Genomic DNA, 18,428 nt, shown 5'->3' on the forward strand with positions numbered 1-18,428 from the left:
GGTACAGCAGGTGGTAAAGAAGGGAAATGATATGTTGGCCGTCATAGCGAGAGGATTCAAGTACAGGAGCAGGGATGCCTTGCTGCAATTATACAGGGCCTTGGTGAGGCCACACCCGGAATATTGTGTGCAGTTTTGGTCTCCATATCTGAGGAAGGATGTACTTGCTATAGAGGGAGTGCAGCTAAGGTTTAGCCGACTGATTCCTGGGATGGCAGGACTAACATATGGGGATAGATTGAGTTGGTTAGGATTATATTCATTGGAGTTAAGAAGAATGAGGGGGGAATCTCATAGAAACCAATAAAATTCTAACAGGACGAGACAAGGTAGATGCAGGAAGGATGTTCCCGATGGTGGGGGAATCCAGAACCAGGGGTCACAGTTTGAGGATACAGGGTAGACCATTTATGACTGAGATGAGGAGAAATTTCTTCACCCAGACAGTGGTGAGCCTGTGGAATTCACTACTTCAGAAAGTAGTTGAGGCCAAAACATTGTATGTTTTCAGGAAGGAGTTAGATATAGCTCTTGGGGCGAAAGGGATCAAAGGGTATGGGGAGAAAGCGGAAGCAGACTATTGAGTTGGATGATCAGCCATGATCATAATGAATGGCGGAGCAGGCTCGAAGGGCCGAATAGCCTACTCCTGCTCCTAGTTTCTATGTTAATATCTTCTCTTGACAATTTTTAGTTAGCTCTTCTTGCCTAATTTCACAACTATTTTATAAAAAACTTTTGTAAATATAAAATAAAACACCAAAATTGAATTCTACTTCATACACTATTTACTAAAAAGAGACCCTGTTCAAGACCAAGGCATTAACGGAACATGGTATTTTTTTGAAAAATATTTATTGAGGCTGGGAGATGGGAAAATTCCTACATTTTATGGTATATTTTTAAGATAATGATTCAAAATACTTTAAAAAAGGAAGAAAATAGGTGTTCTACAGAAGAGTGATTCACTAAGCCTTTGGATAGGCTGCAGAGGAGAGCAGAAAGATCAGTTAAACACAGTGCTTTACTTCCCTTTCTGACTGGAGGGTGGAGCAGTCACATTGCGAGTGTCACACATTCCAAAGGCAAGTTCCATGATCCTAGCCCCAACCTTTCATAGAGAAACTCAACAAAAACTTGGGATAATGGTCATATGCATGCGCAGATCTTTATGACAATCCTCCCTAAAAAGATACCATGCTAAAAGTTCTGTAAGGTAAAAAATGTCAATTTATAAGATGTATACCGATCAACAGTTTCAATAATAGTACCAAAGTGCTGAAGTATATAAGGTAAAGTTGACAAGCAGTGAAGCGAACACAAAGGTTGAACAAATAAATCCATTGGATTGTGATTGGTCACTGATGTATCCTACGCACATAAGGATGAGCCATTGGTGTGCAGGGAGCAGGCAACCCAAAAACCTCAGTACTTAGGAACTTTACTATAGTCTTCTTGTTCCACGTTCTTGCACAAATACATTGAAAGGATCATTCCCAGCAACTGTAAATATAAAAAGTAGAATATTCTTTACTACAATGGAGTCTCATATTTATGAGGCACATTATCATACATCATAAGGACTCTCAGCTAATAAAATACTTTTTAACTCCAATTTAAATGTCAAGGCAATCTAACAGCAATTAAGCACTAGCAAAGTCCCACAAAAGCAATGAGACGAGTGTGAGAATTTTGATCGTTAGCTGAGGGGTCAGCTTTGACCAGGTCACTGGGAGAACTCCCTGCTCTTTAAGTAGTGCTATGTGATCATGAATGATCAATATAACAAGCAAATGAGGGTTCAGTGTAATAACTCAATCAAAGGCAGCATCTCCATTAATTCAGCCCTCAATATCAGGCTGCAGTAAGGATTAGACTAACTATTGTCTATCCGATTTACAGGTACATTTTTGGAAATGCAGAAGACAAGGTTTATCAATTAAATCACAAAGAGATTTGAGAGGTTTCTATTGGCTAACCTAGAAAGGATTGAATTGGATGTGGGACAACTTTGACACTGATATATGTTGACAGATCAAGATGGTCCGCCTTTGCAACAAGAGCAGAAGATATTGATGACATTACCATTGTAGCAAGTTAAGCAATAACAGGGGTCATGGAGTCTAAAAGATATAGGTGTACAGTAGAGATGGTTCAGCAGTGGCTGGTGTAATCTAGTGCTTCCCACTGCTGTAACATTGCTTGTAGTGGCAGATGTGGTGTAAATAATTCACAGGTGCCTGGCTGCGATGCATACAGTGTCGGTGGGTACCCTGGAGTACAGGTGCCAAGCTGCAATGGGAACAGTGACAGTGGGTACCCTGGACTACAGGTGCCAGTCTTTGATGGAACCAGTGTCAGTGGGTATCCTGGAGTACAGATGCCGGACGGCAATGGGACAGTGTCAATGAGTATCCTTGTATAGAGGTGCCAGGCTGCAATGGGTACGATGTCAGTGGGTATCCTGGAGTGCAGGTGCCAGGATGCAATGGGAACAGTGTCAGTGGGTACCCTGAATACAGGTGCCAGGTTGCGATGGTCACAGTGTCGGTGGGTACCCTGAAGTATAGGTGCAAGGCTGAAATGGGTACAGTGTCAGTGGGTACCCTGGAGTACAGGTGCCTGGCTGCAATGGGTAAAGTGTCAGTGGGCACCCTGGAGTATATGTGCCAGGCTGCAATGGGTACAGTGTCAGTGAGTAGTCTGCAGTACAGGTGCCAGGCTGAAATGGGTACAGTGTCAACTGGTATCCTGGAGCACAAGTCCAGACTGCAATGGTTACAGTGTCAGTGGGTATCCTTGAGTACAGGTGCCAGGCTGCAATATGCCCAGTCTCAGTGGGTATCCTTGTGTACAGGTGCCAGGCTGCAATGGGTACAGCATCAGTGGGTACCCTGGAGTACTGTGCCAGGCTGTGATGGTTACAGTGTCGGTGAGTACCCTGGAGTACAGGTGCCAGGCTGCAATGGGTGGGGTGTCATTGGGTATTCTTGTGTACAGTTGCCAGACTTCAATGGGTAGTGTCGGTGGGTATTCTAGCGTACAGGTGCCAGGCTGCAATGGGTACAATGTCGGTGGGTATCCTTGTGTCCAGGTGCCAGGCTGCAATGGGTACAGTGTCAGTGCGTATCCTGGAGTACAGGTGCCAAGCTGCAATGGGTACAGTGTCAGTGGGCATACTGGAGTATATGTGCCAGGCTGCAATGGGTACAATGTCAGTGGGCATACTGGAGTATAGGTCCAGGCTGCAATGGTTACAGTGTCAGTGAGTACCCTGGAGTACAGGTGCCAGGCTTCAATGGGTAGTATCGGTGGGTATTCTTGTGTACAGTTGCCAGGCTTCAATGGGTAGTGTCAGTGGGTATTCTTGCGTACAGGTGCCTGGCTGCAATGGGTACAGTGTCGGTGGGTATCCTGGAGTATATTTGCCAGGTTGCAATGTGTACAGAGTCAGTGGGCATGCTGGAGTATAGTTGCCAGGCTGCAATGGTTACAGTGTCAGTGAGTACCCTGGAGTACAGGTGCCAGGATGCAATGGGTGGAATGTCGGTGGGTATTCATGCATACAGGTGCCAGGCTGCAATGGGTACAGTGTCGGTGGGTATCCTTGTGTACAGGTGCCAGGCTGCAATGTGCACAGTGTTGCTGGTTATCCTGGAGTACAGGTGCCAGGCTGCAATGGGTACAGTGTCAGTGGGCATGCTGGACTATAGGTGCCAGGCTGCGATGGTTACCGTGTCATTGAGTACCCTGGAGTACAGGTGCCAGGCTTCAATGGGTACAGTGTTGGTGGGTATTCTTGCATACAGGTGCCAGGCTGCAATGGGTACAGTGTTGGTGGGTATCCTTGTGTACAGGTGCCAGTCTGCAATGGTTACAGTGTTGCTGGGAACCAGGAGTACAGGGGCCAGGCTGCAATGGGTACAGTGCCGGTGGCTAGCCTCGCATAAATGTGCCAGGCAGTGATGAGTACAGTGTCAGTGGGTACCCTGGAGTACAGGTGCCAGGCTGCAATAGGTACAGTGTCAGTAGGCACCAGTGATTACAGGTGTCAGGCTGCAATGTGTACTGTGTGATTAGGTTTCCTGGCGTAAAGATGCCAGGCTGTGAAGGGTATAGTGTCAGTGAGTACCCTGGAGTACAGGTGCCAGGCTGTAATGGGTACAGTGTCAATGGGTATCCAGGAGTACAGGTGCCAGGCTGTAATTGGTACTGTGTCAATGGGTTTCCTTGTGTACAGTTGCCAGGCTGCAATGGGTATAGTGTCAGTGGGTATCCTTGTGTACAGGTGCCAGGCTGCAATAGACACAGTGTCAGTGGGTACTAGTGATTAATGGTGTCAGGCTGCAATGTGTACTATGTCAGTAGATATTCTGGGGTAAAAATGCCAGGCTGTGAAGAGTACAGTGTCAGTGGGTACCCTGGAGTACAGGTGCCAGGCTGTAATGGGTACAGTGTCAATGGGTATCCAGGAGTATAGGTGCCAGGCTGTAATGGGTACAGTGTCAGTGGGTATCCTTGTGTACAGGTGCCAGGCTGTAATGGGTACAGTGTTGGTGGGTATACTGGAGTACAGGTGCTAGGCTGTGTTGGGTACAGTCTCAGTGGGTATCCAGGAGTACAGATGCCAGGATGTAATGGGTACAGTGTCAATGGGTATTCAGGAATACAGGTGCCAGGCTGTAATGGGTACAGTGTCAGTGGGTATCCTTGTGTACAGGTGTCAGGCTGTAATGGGTACAGTGTTGGTGGGTATCCTGGAGTACAGGTGACAGGCTGCAACGGGTACAGTGTCAGTGGGTACCCTGGAGTCCAGGTACCTGGCTGCGATGGGTACAGTGTCAGTGAGTTCCATGGAATTCATGTGCCAGGTTGCAATAGGTACAGTGTTCGTGGGCACCCTGGAGTACAGGTGACAGCCTGCAATTGGTACAGAGTCAGTGGGTATCCTGGAGTACAGGTGCCAGGCTGCAATGGGTACAATGTTGCTGGGTATCTTGGAGTACAGAGGCCAGGCTGCAAGGGGTACAGTGCCGGAGGCTAGTCTCGCATAAATGTGCCAGGCAGTGATGAGTACAGTGTCAGTGGGTACCCTGGAGTACAGGTGCCAGACTGCAATGGGTAGTGTCATTGGGTATTCTTACCTACAGGTGCCAGGCTACAATGGGTACTGTGTCGGTGGGTATCCTTGTGTACATGTGCCTGGCTGCAATGGGTAGATTGTCTGTGGACATCCTGGAGTACAGGTGCCAGGTTGCAATGGGTAGAGTGTCGGTGGGTATTCTTCTGTACAGGTGCCAGGCTGCAATGGGTACAGTGTCAGTGGGTACCCTGGAGTACATGTGCCAGGTTGCAATGGGTACAGTGCTAGTGGGCACCTGGTAGTACAGGTGCCAGGGTGCAAACGGTACAGTGTCAGTGGGCACCCTGGAGTATATGTGCCGGGCTGCAATGGGTACAGTGTTGCTGGGTATCCTGGTGTACAGGTGCCAGGCTGCAGTGAGTACAGTGTTGCTGGGTATCCTGGAGCACAGATGCCAGGCTGCAATGGGTACAGTGTCAGTGGAACCCTGGAGTTCATGTGCCAGGCTGCAATGGGCACAGTATCAGTGGGCACCCTGGAATATATGTGCCAGGCTGCAATGGGTACAGTGTCAGTGGGCATGCTGGAGTATAGGTGCCAGGCTGCAATGGTTACAGTGTCAGTGAGTACCCTGGAGTACGGTGCCAGGCTGCAATGGGTACTGTGTCAGTGAGTATTCTTGTCTACCGCTGCCAGGTTTCAATGGGTTGTGTCGGTGGGTATTCTTGCATACAGGTGCCAGGCTGCAATGGGTACAGTGTCGGTGGGTATCCTTGTGTACATGTGCCAGCTGCAATGGGTATAGTGTTGCTGGATATCCTGGTGTACAGGTGCCAGGCTGCAATGGGTACAGTGTCAGTGGGTACCAGTGATTACTGGTGTCAGGTTGCAATGTGTACTATGTCAGTAGGTATTCTGGTGTAAAAATGCCAGGCTATGAAGGGTACAGTGTCAGTGGGTACCCTGGAGTACAGGTGCCAGGTTGTAATGGGTACAGGGTCAGTAGGCACCAGTGATTACAAGTGTCAGGCTGCAACCTGTACTGTGTCAGTAGGCTCCCTGGCGTAAAGATGCCAGGCTATGAAGGGTATAGTGTAAGTGGGTACCCTGGAGTACAGGTGCCAGGCTGTGATGGGTATAGTGTCAATGTGTATCCAGGAGTACAGGTGCCAGGCTGTAATGGGTACAGTGACAGTGGTAACCTGGAGTATATGTGCCAGGCTGCAATGGGTACAGTGTTGCTGGGTAACCTGGAGCACAGGTGCCAGGCTGCGATGGGTACAGTGTCAGTGAGTACCATGGAGTACAGATGCCAGGCTGCAATGGGTACAGTGTCAGTGGGTACCCTGGAGCACAGGTGCCAGGGTGTGATGGGTACATTGTTAGTGGGTAGCCTGGAATACAGGTGCCAGGCTGCAATTGGTAGAGTGTCAGTGGGTATTCTTCTGTACAGGTGCCAGACTGCAATGGGATTTGTGTTTTTGGGTATCCTTGTGTACAGTTGCCAGGCTGCAATGGTTACGGTGTCGGTAGGTATACTTGTGTACAGGTGCCAGGCTTCAATGGGTACACTGGCAGTGGGTATCATTGTGTACAGGTGCCAGGCTGCAATGGGTACAGTGTCAGTGTGTATCCTTGTGTACAGGTGCCAGGCTGCAATAGGTACAGTGTTGGTGGGTACCCTGGAGTACAGTTGCCAGGCTGCAATGGGTACAGAGTCAGTGGGTATCCTGGAGAACAGTTGCCAGGCTGCAATGGTTACAATGTCAGTGGGCATGCTGATGTATAGGTGCCAGGCTGCAATTGTTACAGTGTCAGTGAGTACCCAGGAGTACAGGTGCTAGGCTGCAATGGGTGGAGTGTCAGTAGGTATTCTTGTGTACAGTTGCCAGGCTTCAATAGGTAGTGTCGGTGGGTATTCTTGTGTACAGGTGCCAGGCTGCAATGGGTATAGTGTCGGTGGATATCCTTGTATACAGATGCCAGGCTGCAATGGGTAGAGTATTGCTGGGTACCCTGGTGGACAGGTGCCAGGGTGCAATCTGTACAGTGTTGCTGGGTATCCTGGAGTACAGGTGCCAGGCTGTAATGGGTACAGTGCGGGTGGCTAGACTCGCATAAATGTGCCAGGCAGTGATGGGTACAGTGTCAGTGGGCACCCTGGAGTACAGGTGCCTGGTTGTGATGGGTACAGGGTCAATGGGCATCCAGGAATACAGGTGCCAGGCTGTAATGTTACAGAGTCAACGGATATCCAGGAGTACCGTGCCAGGCTGTTATGGGTACAGTGTCAGTGGGTATACTTGTGTATAGTTGCCAGGCTGTAATGGGTACAGCGTCAGTGGGTATCCTGGAGTACAGGTGACAGGCTGCAATGAGTAAAGCATCAGTGGGTACCCTGGAGTACAGGTGCCAGGCTTCAGTAGGTAGTGTCGGTGGGTATTATTGCATAGGGGTGCCAGGCTGCAATGGGTACAGTGTTGGTGGGTATCCTGGAGTGCATGTGACAGGCTGCAACGGGTGCAGCATCAGTGGGTACCCGGGAGTACAGGTGCCAGGCTGTGATGGGTACAGTGTCAGTGAGTAGCATGGAGTACAGGTGACAGGCTGTCATGGGTACATTGTCAGTGGGTACTCTGGAGCACAGGTGCCAGGCTGTGATGTGTATATTGTTAGTGGGTAGCCTGGAGTATAGGTGCCAGGCTGCATTGGATACAGTGTCGGTGGTTATCCTTGTGTACATGTGCCATGCTGCAATGGGTACAGTGTCTGTGGACATCCTGGAGTATAGGTGCCAGGCTGCAATGGGTAGAGTGTCGGTGGGTATTCTTGTGTACAGGTGTCAGGCTTCAATGGGTTTTGTGTCGTTGGGTATCCTTGTGTAGAGTTGCCAGGCTGCAATTGTTACGGTGTCAGTGGGTATTCTTGTGTTCCGGTGCCAGGCTTCAATGGGTACAGTCAGTGGGTATCATCATTTTCAGGTGCCAGGCTGCACTGGGTACAGTGTCAGTGGGCATCCTTGTGTACAGGTGCCAGGCTGCAGTGGGTACAGTGTCAATGGGTACCTTGGAGTACAGGTGGCAGGCTGCAATGGGTGGAGTGTCGGTAGGTATTCTTGTGTACAGTTGCCAGGCTTCAATAGGTAGTGTCGGTGGGTATTCTTGCGTACAGGTGCCAGGCTGCAATGGGTACAGTATTTCTGGGTACCCTGGCGTACAGGTGCCAGGGTGCAACATGTACAGTGTCGCTGGGTATCCTGGAGTACAGGTGCCAGGCTGCAATGGGTACAGTTCGGGTGGCTAGCCTCATGTAAATGTGCCAGGCAGTGATGGGTACAGTGCCAGTGGGCACCCTGGAGTACAGGTGCCTGGCTGCGATGGGTACAGTGTCAATGGGCATCCTTATTTACAGGTGACAGGCTGCAACGGGTACAGCATTAGTGGGTACCCTGGAGTACAGGTGCCTGTCTGCGATGGGTACAGTGTCAGTGAGTACCATGGAGTACAGGTGCCAGGCTGCCATGGGTACATTGTCAGTGGGTGCCCTGGAGCCCAGGTGCCAGGTGTGATGGGTACATTGTTAGTGGGTAGACTGGAGTATAGGTGCCAGGCTGCATTAGATACAGTTTCGGCGGTTAACCTTGTGTACATATGCAAGGCTGTAATGGGTACAGTGTCTGTGGACATCCTGCAGTACAGTTGCCAGGCTGCAATGGGTAGAGTGTCGGTGGGTATTCTTGTAGACAGGTGTCAGGCTTCAATGGGTACAGTGTCAGTGGGTATCACTGTGTACAGGTGCCAGGCTGCAATTGGTACAGTGTCAGTGGGTATCCTTGTGTACAGGTGCCAGGCTGCAATGGGTAGAATGTTGGTGGGTACCCTGGAGTACAGTTGCCAGGCTGCAATGGGTAGAGTGTCGGTGGGTATTCTTGTGGACAGGTGCCAGGCTTCAATGGGTACACTGTCACAGGGTATCACTGTGTACAGGTGCCAGGCTGCAATGGGTCGGGTGTCAGTGGGTATCCTGGAGAACAGGTGACAGGCTGCAATGAGTAAAGCATCAGTGGGTACCCTGGAGTACAGGTGCCAGGCTTCAGTAGGTAGTGTCGGTGGGTATTATTGCATAGGGGTGCCAGGCTGCAATGGGTACAGTGTTGGTGGGTATCCTGGAGTGCATGTGACAGGCTGCAACGGGTGCAGCATCAGTGGGTACCCGGGAGTACAGGTGCCAGGCTGTGATGGGTACAGTGTCAGTGAGTAGCATGGAGTACAGGTGACAGGCTGTCATGGGTACATTGTCAGTGGGTACTCTGGAGCACAGGTGCCAGGCTGTGATGTGTATATTGTTAGTGGGTAGCCTGGAGTATAGGTGCCAGGCTGCATTGGATACAGTGTCGGTGGTTATCCTTGTGTACATGTGCCATGCTGCAATGGGTACAGTGTCTGTGGACATCCTGGAGTATAGGTGCCAGGCTGCAATGGGTAGAGTGTCGGTGGGTATTCTTGTGTACAGGTGTCAGGCTTCAATGGGTTTTGTGTCGTTGGGTATCCTTGTGTAGAGTTGCCAGGCTGCAATTGTTACGGTGTCAGTGGGTATTCTTGTGTTCCGGTGCCAGGCTTCAATGGGTACAGTCAGTGGGTATCATCATTTTCAGGTGCCAGGCTGCACTGGGTACAGTGTCAGTGGGCATCCTTGTGTACAGGTGCCAGGCTGCAGTGGGTACAGTGTCAATGGGTACCTTGGAGTACAGGTGGCAGGCTGCAATGGGTGGAGTGTCGGTAGGTATTCTTGTGTACAGTTGCCAGGCTTCAATAGGTAGTGTCGGTGGGTATTCTTGCGTACAGGTGCCAGGCTGCAATGGGTACAGTATTTCTGGGTACCCTGGCGTACAGGTGCCAGGGTGCAACATGTACAGTGTCGCTGGGTATCCTGGAGTACAGGTGCCAGGCTGCAATGGGTACAGTTCGGGTGGCTAGCCTCATGTAAATGTGCCAGGCAGTGATGGGTACAGTGCCAGTGGGCACCCTGGAGTACAGGTGCCTGGCTGCGATGGGTACAGTGTCAATGGGCATCCTTATTTACAGGTGACAGGCTGCAACGGGTACAGCATTAGTGGGTACCCTGGAGTACAGGTGCCTGTCTGCGATGGGTACAGTGTCAGTGAGTACCATGGAGTACAGGTGCCAGGCTGCCATGGGTACATTGTCAGTGGGTGCCCTGGAGCCCAGGTGCCAGGTGTGATGGGTACATTGTTAGTGGGTAGACTGGAGTATAGGTGCCAGGCTGCATTAGATACAGTTTCGGCGGTTAACCTTGTGTACATATGCAAGGCTGTAATGGGTACAGTGTCTGTGGACATCCTGCAGTACAGTTGCCAGGCTGCAATGGGTAGAGTGTCGGTGGGTATTCTTGTAGACAGGTGTCAGGCTTCAATGGGTACAGTGTCAGTGGGTATCACTGTGTACAGGTGCCAGGCTGCAATTGGTACAGTGTCAGTGGGTATCCTTGTGTACAGGTGCCAGGCTGCAATGGGTAGAATGTTGGTGGGTACCCTGGAGTACAGTTGCCAGGCTGCAATGGGTAGAGTGTCGGTGGGTATTCTTGTGGACAGGTGCCAGGCTTCAATGGGTACACTGTCACAGGGTATCACTGTGTACAGGTGCCAGGCTGCAATGGGTCGGGTGTCAGTGGGTATCCTGGAGAACTAGTGCCAGGCTGCAACAGGTACAGTGTCAGTAGGTACTCTTGTGTACAGTTGCCAGTCTTCAATGGGTAGTGTCGGTGGGTATTCAGGAGTACAGTTGCCAGGCTGCAATGGGTACAGTGTTGCTGGGTACCATGGTGTACAGGTGCCAGTGTGCAACGTGTACAGTGTCGCTGTGTATCCTGCAGTACAGGTGCCGGGTTGCAATGGGAACAGTGCTGGTGGCTAGCCTCGCGTAAATGTGCCAGGCATTGATGGGTACAGTGTCAGTGGGCATCCTTTTGTACAGGTGCCAGGCTGCAATGGATACAGTGTCAGTGAGTACCTGGGAGTACAGGTGCCAGGCTGCAATGGGTGGAGTGTCAGTAGGTATTCTTGTGTACAGTTGCCAGGCTTCAATAGGTAGTGTCGGTGGGTTTTCTTGTGTACAGGTGCCAGGCTGCAATGGGTACAGTGTCGGTGGGTATCCTTGTATACAGGTGCCAGGCTGCAATGGGTAGAGTATTGCTGGGTACCCTGGTGTACAGGTGCCAGGGTGCAATGTGTACAGTGTCGCTGGGTATCCTGGTGTACAGGTGCCAGGCTGCAATGGGTTTTGTGTCGTTGGATATCCTTGTGTAGAGTTGCCAGGCTGCAATGGTTACGGTGTCGGTGGGTTTCTTGTGTACATGTGCCAGGCTGCAATGGGTACAGTGTCTGTGGACATCCTGGAGTACAGGTTCCAGGCTGCAATGGGTAGAGTGTCGGTGGGTATTCCTTGGGTACAGGTGTCAGGCTGCAATGGGTTTTGTGTCGTTGGGTATCCTTGTGTAGAGTTGCCAGGCTGCAATGGTTACGGTGTCGGTGGGTATCCTTGTGTACAGGTGCCAGGCTTCAATGGGTATAGTCAGTGGGTATCATCATTTTCAGGTGCCAGGCTGCACTGTGTACAGTGTCAGTGGGCATCCTTGTGTACAGATGCCAGGCTGCAATGGATACAGTGTCAATGCGTACCTGGGAGTACAGGTGCCAGGCTGCAATGGGTGGAGTGTCGGTAGGTATTCTTGTGTACAGTTGCCAGGCTTCAATAGGTAGTGTCGGTGGATATTCTTGCATACAGGTGCCAGGCTGCAAAGGGTACAGTGTCAGTGGGTACCCTGGAGTACAGGTGCCAGGTTGTGATGGGTATTATGTCAATGTGTATCCGGCTGTAATGGGTACAGTGTCAGTGGGTTTCCTTGTGTTCAGTTGCCAGGCTGCAATGGCTACACTGTCAGTGGGTATCCTTGTGTAAAGGTGCCAGGCTGCAATAGGTACAGTTTAAGTGAGTACCAGTGATTACTGCTGTCAGGCAACAACATGTACCATGTCACTAGGCATTCTGGAGTAAAAATGGCAGGCTGTGAAGGGTACAGTGTCAGGTTGTAATGGGTACAGTGTCAATGGGTATTCAGGAGTACAGGTGACAGGCTGTAATGGGTTCATTGTCAATGGGTACCCAGGAGTACAGGTACCAGGCTGCAATGGGTACAGTGTCAGTGGATATCCTTGTGTACATGTGCCAGCTGCAATGGGTACAGTGTTGCTGGGTATACTGGTGTACAGTTGCCAGGCTGCAATGTGTACTGTGTCACTGGGTATCTTGGAATACAGGTGCCGGGCTGCAATGGGTATAGTGTCAGTGGGTACAAGTGACTACTGGTGTCAGGTTGCAATGTATACTATGTCAGTATGCATTCTGGAGTAAGAATGCCAGGCTTTGAAGTGTACAGTGTCAGTTGGTACCCTGGTGTACAGGTGCCAGGTTGTAATGGGCACAGTGTCAATGGGTATCCAGGAGTACAGGTGCTAGGCTGTAATGAGTAAAGTGTCAGTGTGTATCCTTGTGTACAGGTGCCAGGCTGTTATGGGTACAGTGTCAGTGGGTATACTTGTGTACAGGTGGCAGAGTATAATGGGTACAGTGTTGGTGGGTATCCTGGAGGGTAGGTGACAGGCTGCAACGGGTGCAGCATCAGTGGGTATCCTGGAGTACAGGTACCTGGCTGTGATGGGTACAGTGTCAACGGGCATCCAGTACAGGTGCCAGGCTGTAATGTGTAGTGTCAATCCGTATCCAGGAGTACAGGTGCCAGGCTGTTATGGGTACAGTGTCAGTGAGTATCTTTGTGTACAGGTGCCAGGCTGTAATGGGTACAGTGTCAGTGAGTATCATGGAGTACAGGTGGCATCTGTACATAAGAATACCCACCTACACTCTACCCATTGCAGCCTGGCACCTGTACTCCAGGATATCCACAGACACTGTACCCATTGCAGCGTGGCAAATGTCATGGGTACATTGTCAGTGGGTACCCTGGAGCACAGGTGCCAGGCTGTGATGAGTACATTGTTAGTGGATAGCCTGGAGTATAGGTGCCAGGCTGCATTGGATACAGTGTCGGTGCTTATCCTTGCGTACATGTGCGACACTGCAAAGGGTACAGTGTCTGCGGACATCCTGGAGTACAGGTGCCAGGCTGCAATGGGTTTTGTGTCGTAGGATATCCTTGTGTAGAGTTGCCATCTACAATGGTTACGGTGTCGGTGGGTTTCTTGTGTACCGGTGCCAGGCTTCAATGAGTACAGTCAGTGGGTATCATCGTTTACAGGTGCCAGGCTGCAATAGATACAGTGTCAGTGGTAACCTGGGAGTACAGGTGCCAGGCTGCAATGGGTGGAGTGTCGGTAGGTATTATTGTGTCAGTTGCCAGGCTTCAATAGGTAGAGTCGGTGGGTATTCTTGCGTACAGGTGCCAGGCTGCAATGGGTACAGTGTCAGTGAGTACCCAGGAGTACAAGTGCCAGGCTGCAATGGGTGGAGTGTCGGTAGGTATTCTTGTGTACAGTTGCCAGGCTTTAATAGGTAGTGTCGGTGCGTATTCTTGCGTACACGTGCCAGGCTGCAATGGGTACAGTGTCGGTGGGTATCCTTGTATACAGGTGCCAGGCTGCAATGGGTACAGTATTGCTGGGTACCCTGGTGTACAGGTGCCAGAGTGCAATCTGTACAGTGTTGCTGGGTATCCTGGAGTACAAGTGCCTGGCTGTGATGGGTACATTGTTAGTGGGTAGCCTGGAGTATAGGTGCCAGGCTGCATTGGATACAGTGTCGGTGGTTATCCTTATGTGCATGTACCATGCTGCAGTGGGTACAGTGTCTGTGGACATCCTGGAGTACAGGTTCCAGGCTGCAATGGGTAGAGTGTCAGTGGGTATTCTTGTGTACAGGTGCCAGGCTGCAATGGGTTTTGTGTCATTGGGTATCCTTGTGTAGAGTTGCCAGGCTGCAATGGTTACGGTGTCAGTGGGTATCCTTGTGTACAGGTGCCAGGCTTCAATGGGTACAGTCAGTGGGTATCATCGTTTTCAAGTGCCAGGCTGCACTATGTACAGTGTCAGTGGGCATCCTTGTGTACAGGTGCCAGGGTGCAATGGGTACAGTGTCAGTGGGTACTTAGGAGTACAGGTGCCAGGCTGCAATGGGTACAGTGTCAGTGGGTACCTAGGAGTACAGGTGCCAGGCTGCAATGGGTACAGTGTCAGTAGGTATTCTTGTGTACAGTTGCCTGTCGTCAATGGGTAGTGTCGGTGGGTATTCTTGCGTACAGGTGCCAGGCTGCAATGGGTAGAGAGTCGGTTTGTATCCTTGTACACAGATGCCAGGCTGCAATGGGTACAGTGTTGCTGGGTACCCTTGTGTACAGGTGCCAGTGTGCAACGTGTACAGTGTCACTTGGTATCCTGTAGTACAGGTGCCAGGCTGCACGGGTACAGTACTGGTGGCTAGCCTCGAGTAAATGTGGCAGGCTGTGATGTGTACAGTGTCAGTGGGTACCCTGGAGTACAGGTACCTGGTTGCGATGGGTACAGTGTCAGTGAGTACCATGGAGTACAGGTGCCAGGCTGTGATGGGTAAAGTGTCAGTGAGTTTCCTTGTTTTCAGTTGCCAGGCTGCAATGGGTACACCGTCAGTGGGTATCCTTGTGTACAGGTGCCAGGCTGCAATAGGTACAGTTTAAGTGGGTACCAGTGATTACTGCTGTCAGGCTACAATGTGTACTATGTCACTAGGCATTCTGGAGTAAAAATGGCAGGCTGTGAGGGGTACAGTGTCAATGGGTATTCAGGAGTACAGGTGACAGGCTGTAATGGGTACAGTGTCAATGGGTATCCAGGAGTACAGGTGCCAGGCTGTAATGGGTACAGTGTCATTGGGTATCCTTGTGTATTGGTGCCAGGCTGTAATGGCTACAGTGTCGGTATCCGGGTGTACAGGTGACAGGCTGCAACGTGTGCAGCATCAGTGGGTACCCTGGAGTACAGGTGCCAGGCTGCAATAGGTACAGGGTCAGTAGGCACCAGTGATTACAGGTGTCAGGCTGCAATATGTACTGTGTCAATAGGCTTCCTGGCATAAAGATGCCAGGCTGTGAAGAGTATAGTGTCAGTGGCTACCCTGGAGTACATGTGCCAGGCTGTGATGGGTATAGTGTCAATGTGTATCCAGGAGTACAGGTGCCAGGCTGTAATGGGTACAGTGTCAGTGGGTTTCCTTGTGTTCAGTTGCCAGGCTGCAATGGGTACACTGTCAGTGGGTATCTTTGTGTACAGGTGCCAGGCTGCAATAGGTACAGTTTAAGTGGGTACCAGTGATTACTGCTGTCAGGCTACAATGTGTACTATGTTGCTAGGCATTCTGGAGTAAAAATGGCAGGCTGTGAGGGGTACAGTGTCAGTGAGTACCCTGGTGTACAGGTGCCAGATTGTAATGGGTACAGTGTCAATGGGTATTCAGGAGTACAGGTGACAGGCTGTAATGGGTACAGTGTCAATGGGTATCCAGGAGTACAGGTGCCAGGCTGTAATGGCTACAATGTCGGTGGGTATCCTGGAGTACAGGTGACTGGCTGCAACGTCTGCAGCATCAATGGGTACCCTGGAGTACAGGTGCCAGGAGATGATGTGTACAGTGTCAATGGGTATTCAGGAGTACAGGTGCCAGGCTATATAGGGTACAGTTTTTGTGGGTATCTTGGAGTACAGGTGACCGGCTGTGATGGGTACAGTGGCAGTGGGTACCCTGGAGTATAGGTGCCAGACTGTGATGGGTACATTGTTAGTGGGTAGCCTGGCGTATAGGTGCCAGGCTGCATTGGATATAGTTTTGGTGGTTATCCTTGTGTACATGTGCCAGGCTGCAATGGGTACAGTGTCTGTGGACATCATGGAGGACAGGTGCCAGGCTGCAATGGGTAGAATGTTAGTGGGTATTCTTGTGTACAGATCCAGGCTGCAATGGGTTTTGTGTCATTGGGTATCCTTGTGTAGAGTTGCAAGGCTGCAATGGTTACGGTGTCGGTGAGTATCCTTGTGTACAGGTGCCAGGCTGCAATGGGTACACTGTCAGTGGGTATCCTTGTTTACAGGTGCCAGGCTGCAAAGGGTACAGTGTCAGTGGGTATCCTTGTGTGCAGGTGCCAGCCTGCAATGGGTACAGTATCGGTGGGTACCCTGGAATACAGTGCCCATGCTGTGATGTGTACAGTGTCTGTGGGTACCTTGGAGTACAGGTGCCAGGCTGCAATGGGTACAGTGTCAGTGGGTACCCTGGAATACAGTTCCCAGGTTGTGATGTGTACAATGTCGGTGGGTACCTTGGAGTACAGGTGCCAGGCTGCAATGGGTACAGTGTCAGTGGGTACCCTGGAGTTCATGTGCCAGGTTGCAATGGGTACAGTGGTAATGGGCACCCTGTAGTACAAGTGCCAGGCTTCAATGGGTACAGTGTCAGTGGGTATCCTGGAGTTTATGTGCCAGGTTGCAATGTGTAGTGTTACTGGGCACCCTGTAGTACAGATGCCAGGGTGTAATGGGTACAGTGTCAGCAGGCACCCTGGAATATATGTGCTGGGCTGCAATGGGTACAGTGCTGCTGGGTATCCTGGTGTACAGGTGCCAGGCTGCAGTGTGTACAGTGTCGCTGGATATCCTGGAGCAGAGGTGCCAAGCTGCAATGGGTACTGTGTTAGTGGGCACCCTGGAGTACAGGTGCCAGGTGTCAATGGGTACAGTGTCAGTGGGTATCCTGGAATACAGGTGCCAGGCTGCAATGGGTACAGTGTCAGTGGGCAAACCTGGAGTATACATGCCAGGCTGCAATGGGTACAGTGTCAGTGGGTTCTTGTGTACATGTGCCAGGCTGCAATAGGTACAGTGTTGGTGGGCAGCCTGGAGTACAGTTGCCAGGCTGCAATGGGTACCGTGTCAGTGGGCATGCTGCAGTATAGGTGCCAGGCTGCAATTGTTACAGTGTCAGTGAGTACTCTGGAGTACAGGTGCCAGGCTGCAATGGGTGCAGTGTCAGTGGGTATTCTTGTGTATAGTTTCCAGCTTCAATGGGTAGTGTCAGTGGGTATTCTTGTGTATAGGTGCCACGCTGCAATGGGTATGGTGTCGGTGGGTATCCTTGTGTACAGGTGCCAGGCTGCAATGGGTACAGTGCTGCTGGGTATCCTGAAGTACATGTGCCAGGCTGCAATGGATACAGTGCTGGTGGCTAGCCTCGCGTAAATGTGACAGGCAGTGATGGGAACAGTGTCAGTAGGTACTCTGGAGTACAGGTGCCAGCCTGCAATAGGTACAGGGTCAGTACGCACCAGTGATTACAGGTGTCAGGCTGCAATGTGTACTGTGTCCATAAGGTTCCTGCCGTAAAAATGCCAGGCTATGAAGGGTATAGTGTCAGTAGGTACCCTGGAGTACAGGTGCCAGGCTGTGATGGGTACAGTGTAAGTGGGTTTCCTTGTGTACAGTTGCCAGGCTGTAATGGGTACATTGTCAGTGGGTATCCTTGTGTACAGGTGCCAGGCTACAATAGGTACAGTTTCAGTGGGTATCAGTGATTACTGCTGTCACGCTACAATGCGTACTATGTCACTAGGCATTCTGGAGTAAAAATGGCAGGCTGTGAGGGGTACAGTGTCAATGGGTATTCAGGAGTACAGGTGACAGGCTGTAATGGGTACAGTGTCAATGGGTATCCAGGAGTACAGGTGCCAGGCTGTAATGGGTACAGTGTCATTGGGTATCCTTGTGTATTGGTGCCAGGCTGTAATGGCTACAGTGTCGGTATCCGGGTGTACAGGTGACAGGCTGCAACGTGTGCAGCATCAGTGGGTACCCTGGAGTACAGGTGCCAGGCTGCAATAGGTACAGGGCCAGTAGGCACCAGTGATTACAGGTGTCAGGCTGCAATATGTACTGTGTCAATAGGCTTCCTGGCATAAAGATGCCAGGCTGTGAAGAGTATAGTGTCAGTGGCTACCCTGGAGTACGTGTGCCAGGCTGTGATGGGTATAGTGTCAATGTGTATCCAGGAGTACAGGTGCCAGGCTGTAATGGGTACAGTGTCAGTGGGTTTCCTTGTGTTCAGTTGCCAGGCTGCAATGGGTACACTGTCAGTGGGTATCTTTGTGTACAGGTGCCAGGCTGCAATAGGTACAGTTTAAGTGGATACCAGTGATTACTGCTGTCAGGCTACAATGTGTACTATGTTGCTAGGCATTCTGGAGTAAAAATGGCAGGCTGTGAGGGGTACAGTGTCAGTGGGTACCCTGGAGT

The 18,428-nt window shown here is 50.9% G+C and overlaps 1 protein-coding gene across 2 annotated transcripts in view; it reads right to left on the reverse strand.

The window, feature by feature from the left end:
- Positions 1–1,143: 1,143 nt before the first annotated feature.
- The window catches only part of cd82b (CD82 molecule b), an 865,856-nt gene continuing 848,571 nt past the window's right edge, over positions 1,144–18,428 (reverse strand). For both annotated transcript variants that reach the window (XM_041196576.1, XM_041196577.1), the window contains one exon: positions 1,144–1,503. In XM_041196576.1, the coding sequence (XP_041052510.1) occupies positions 1,426–1,503 (78 nt within the window). In that variant the 3' untranslated portion in view covers positions 1,144–1,425. The remainder of the gene's footprint in view (positions 1,504–18,428) is intronic.

The sequence above is a fragment of the Carcharodon carcharias genome, chromosome 10 (genome assembly GCF_017639515.1).
Source record: "Carcharodon carcharias isolate sCarCar2 chromosome 10, sCarCar2.pri, whole genome shotgun sequence".
NCBI lineage: Eukaryota > Metazoa > Chordata > Chondrichthyes > Lamniformes > Lamnidae > Carcharodon > Carcharodon carcharias.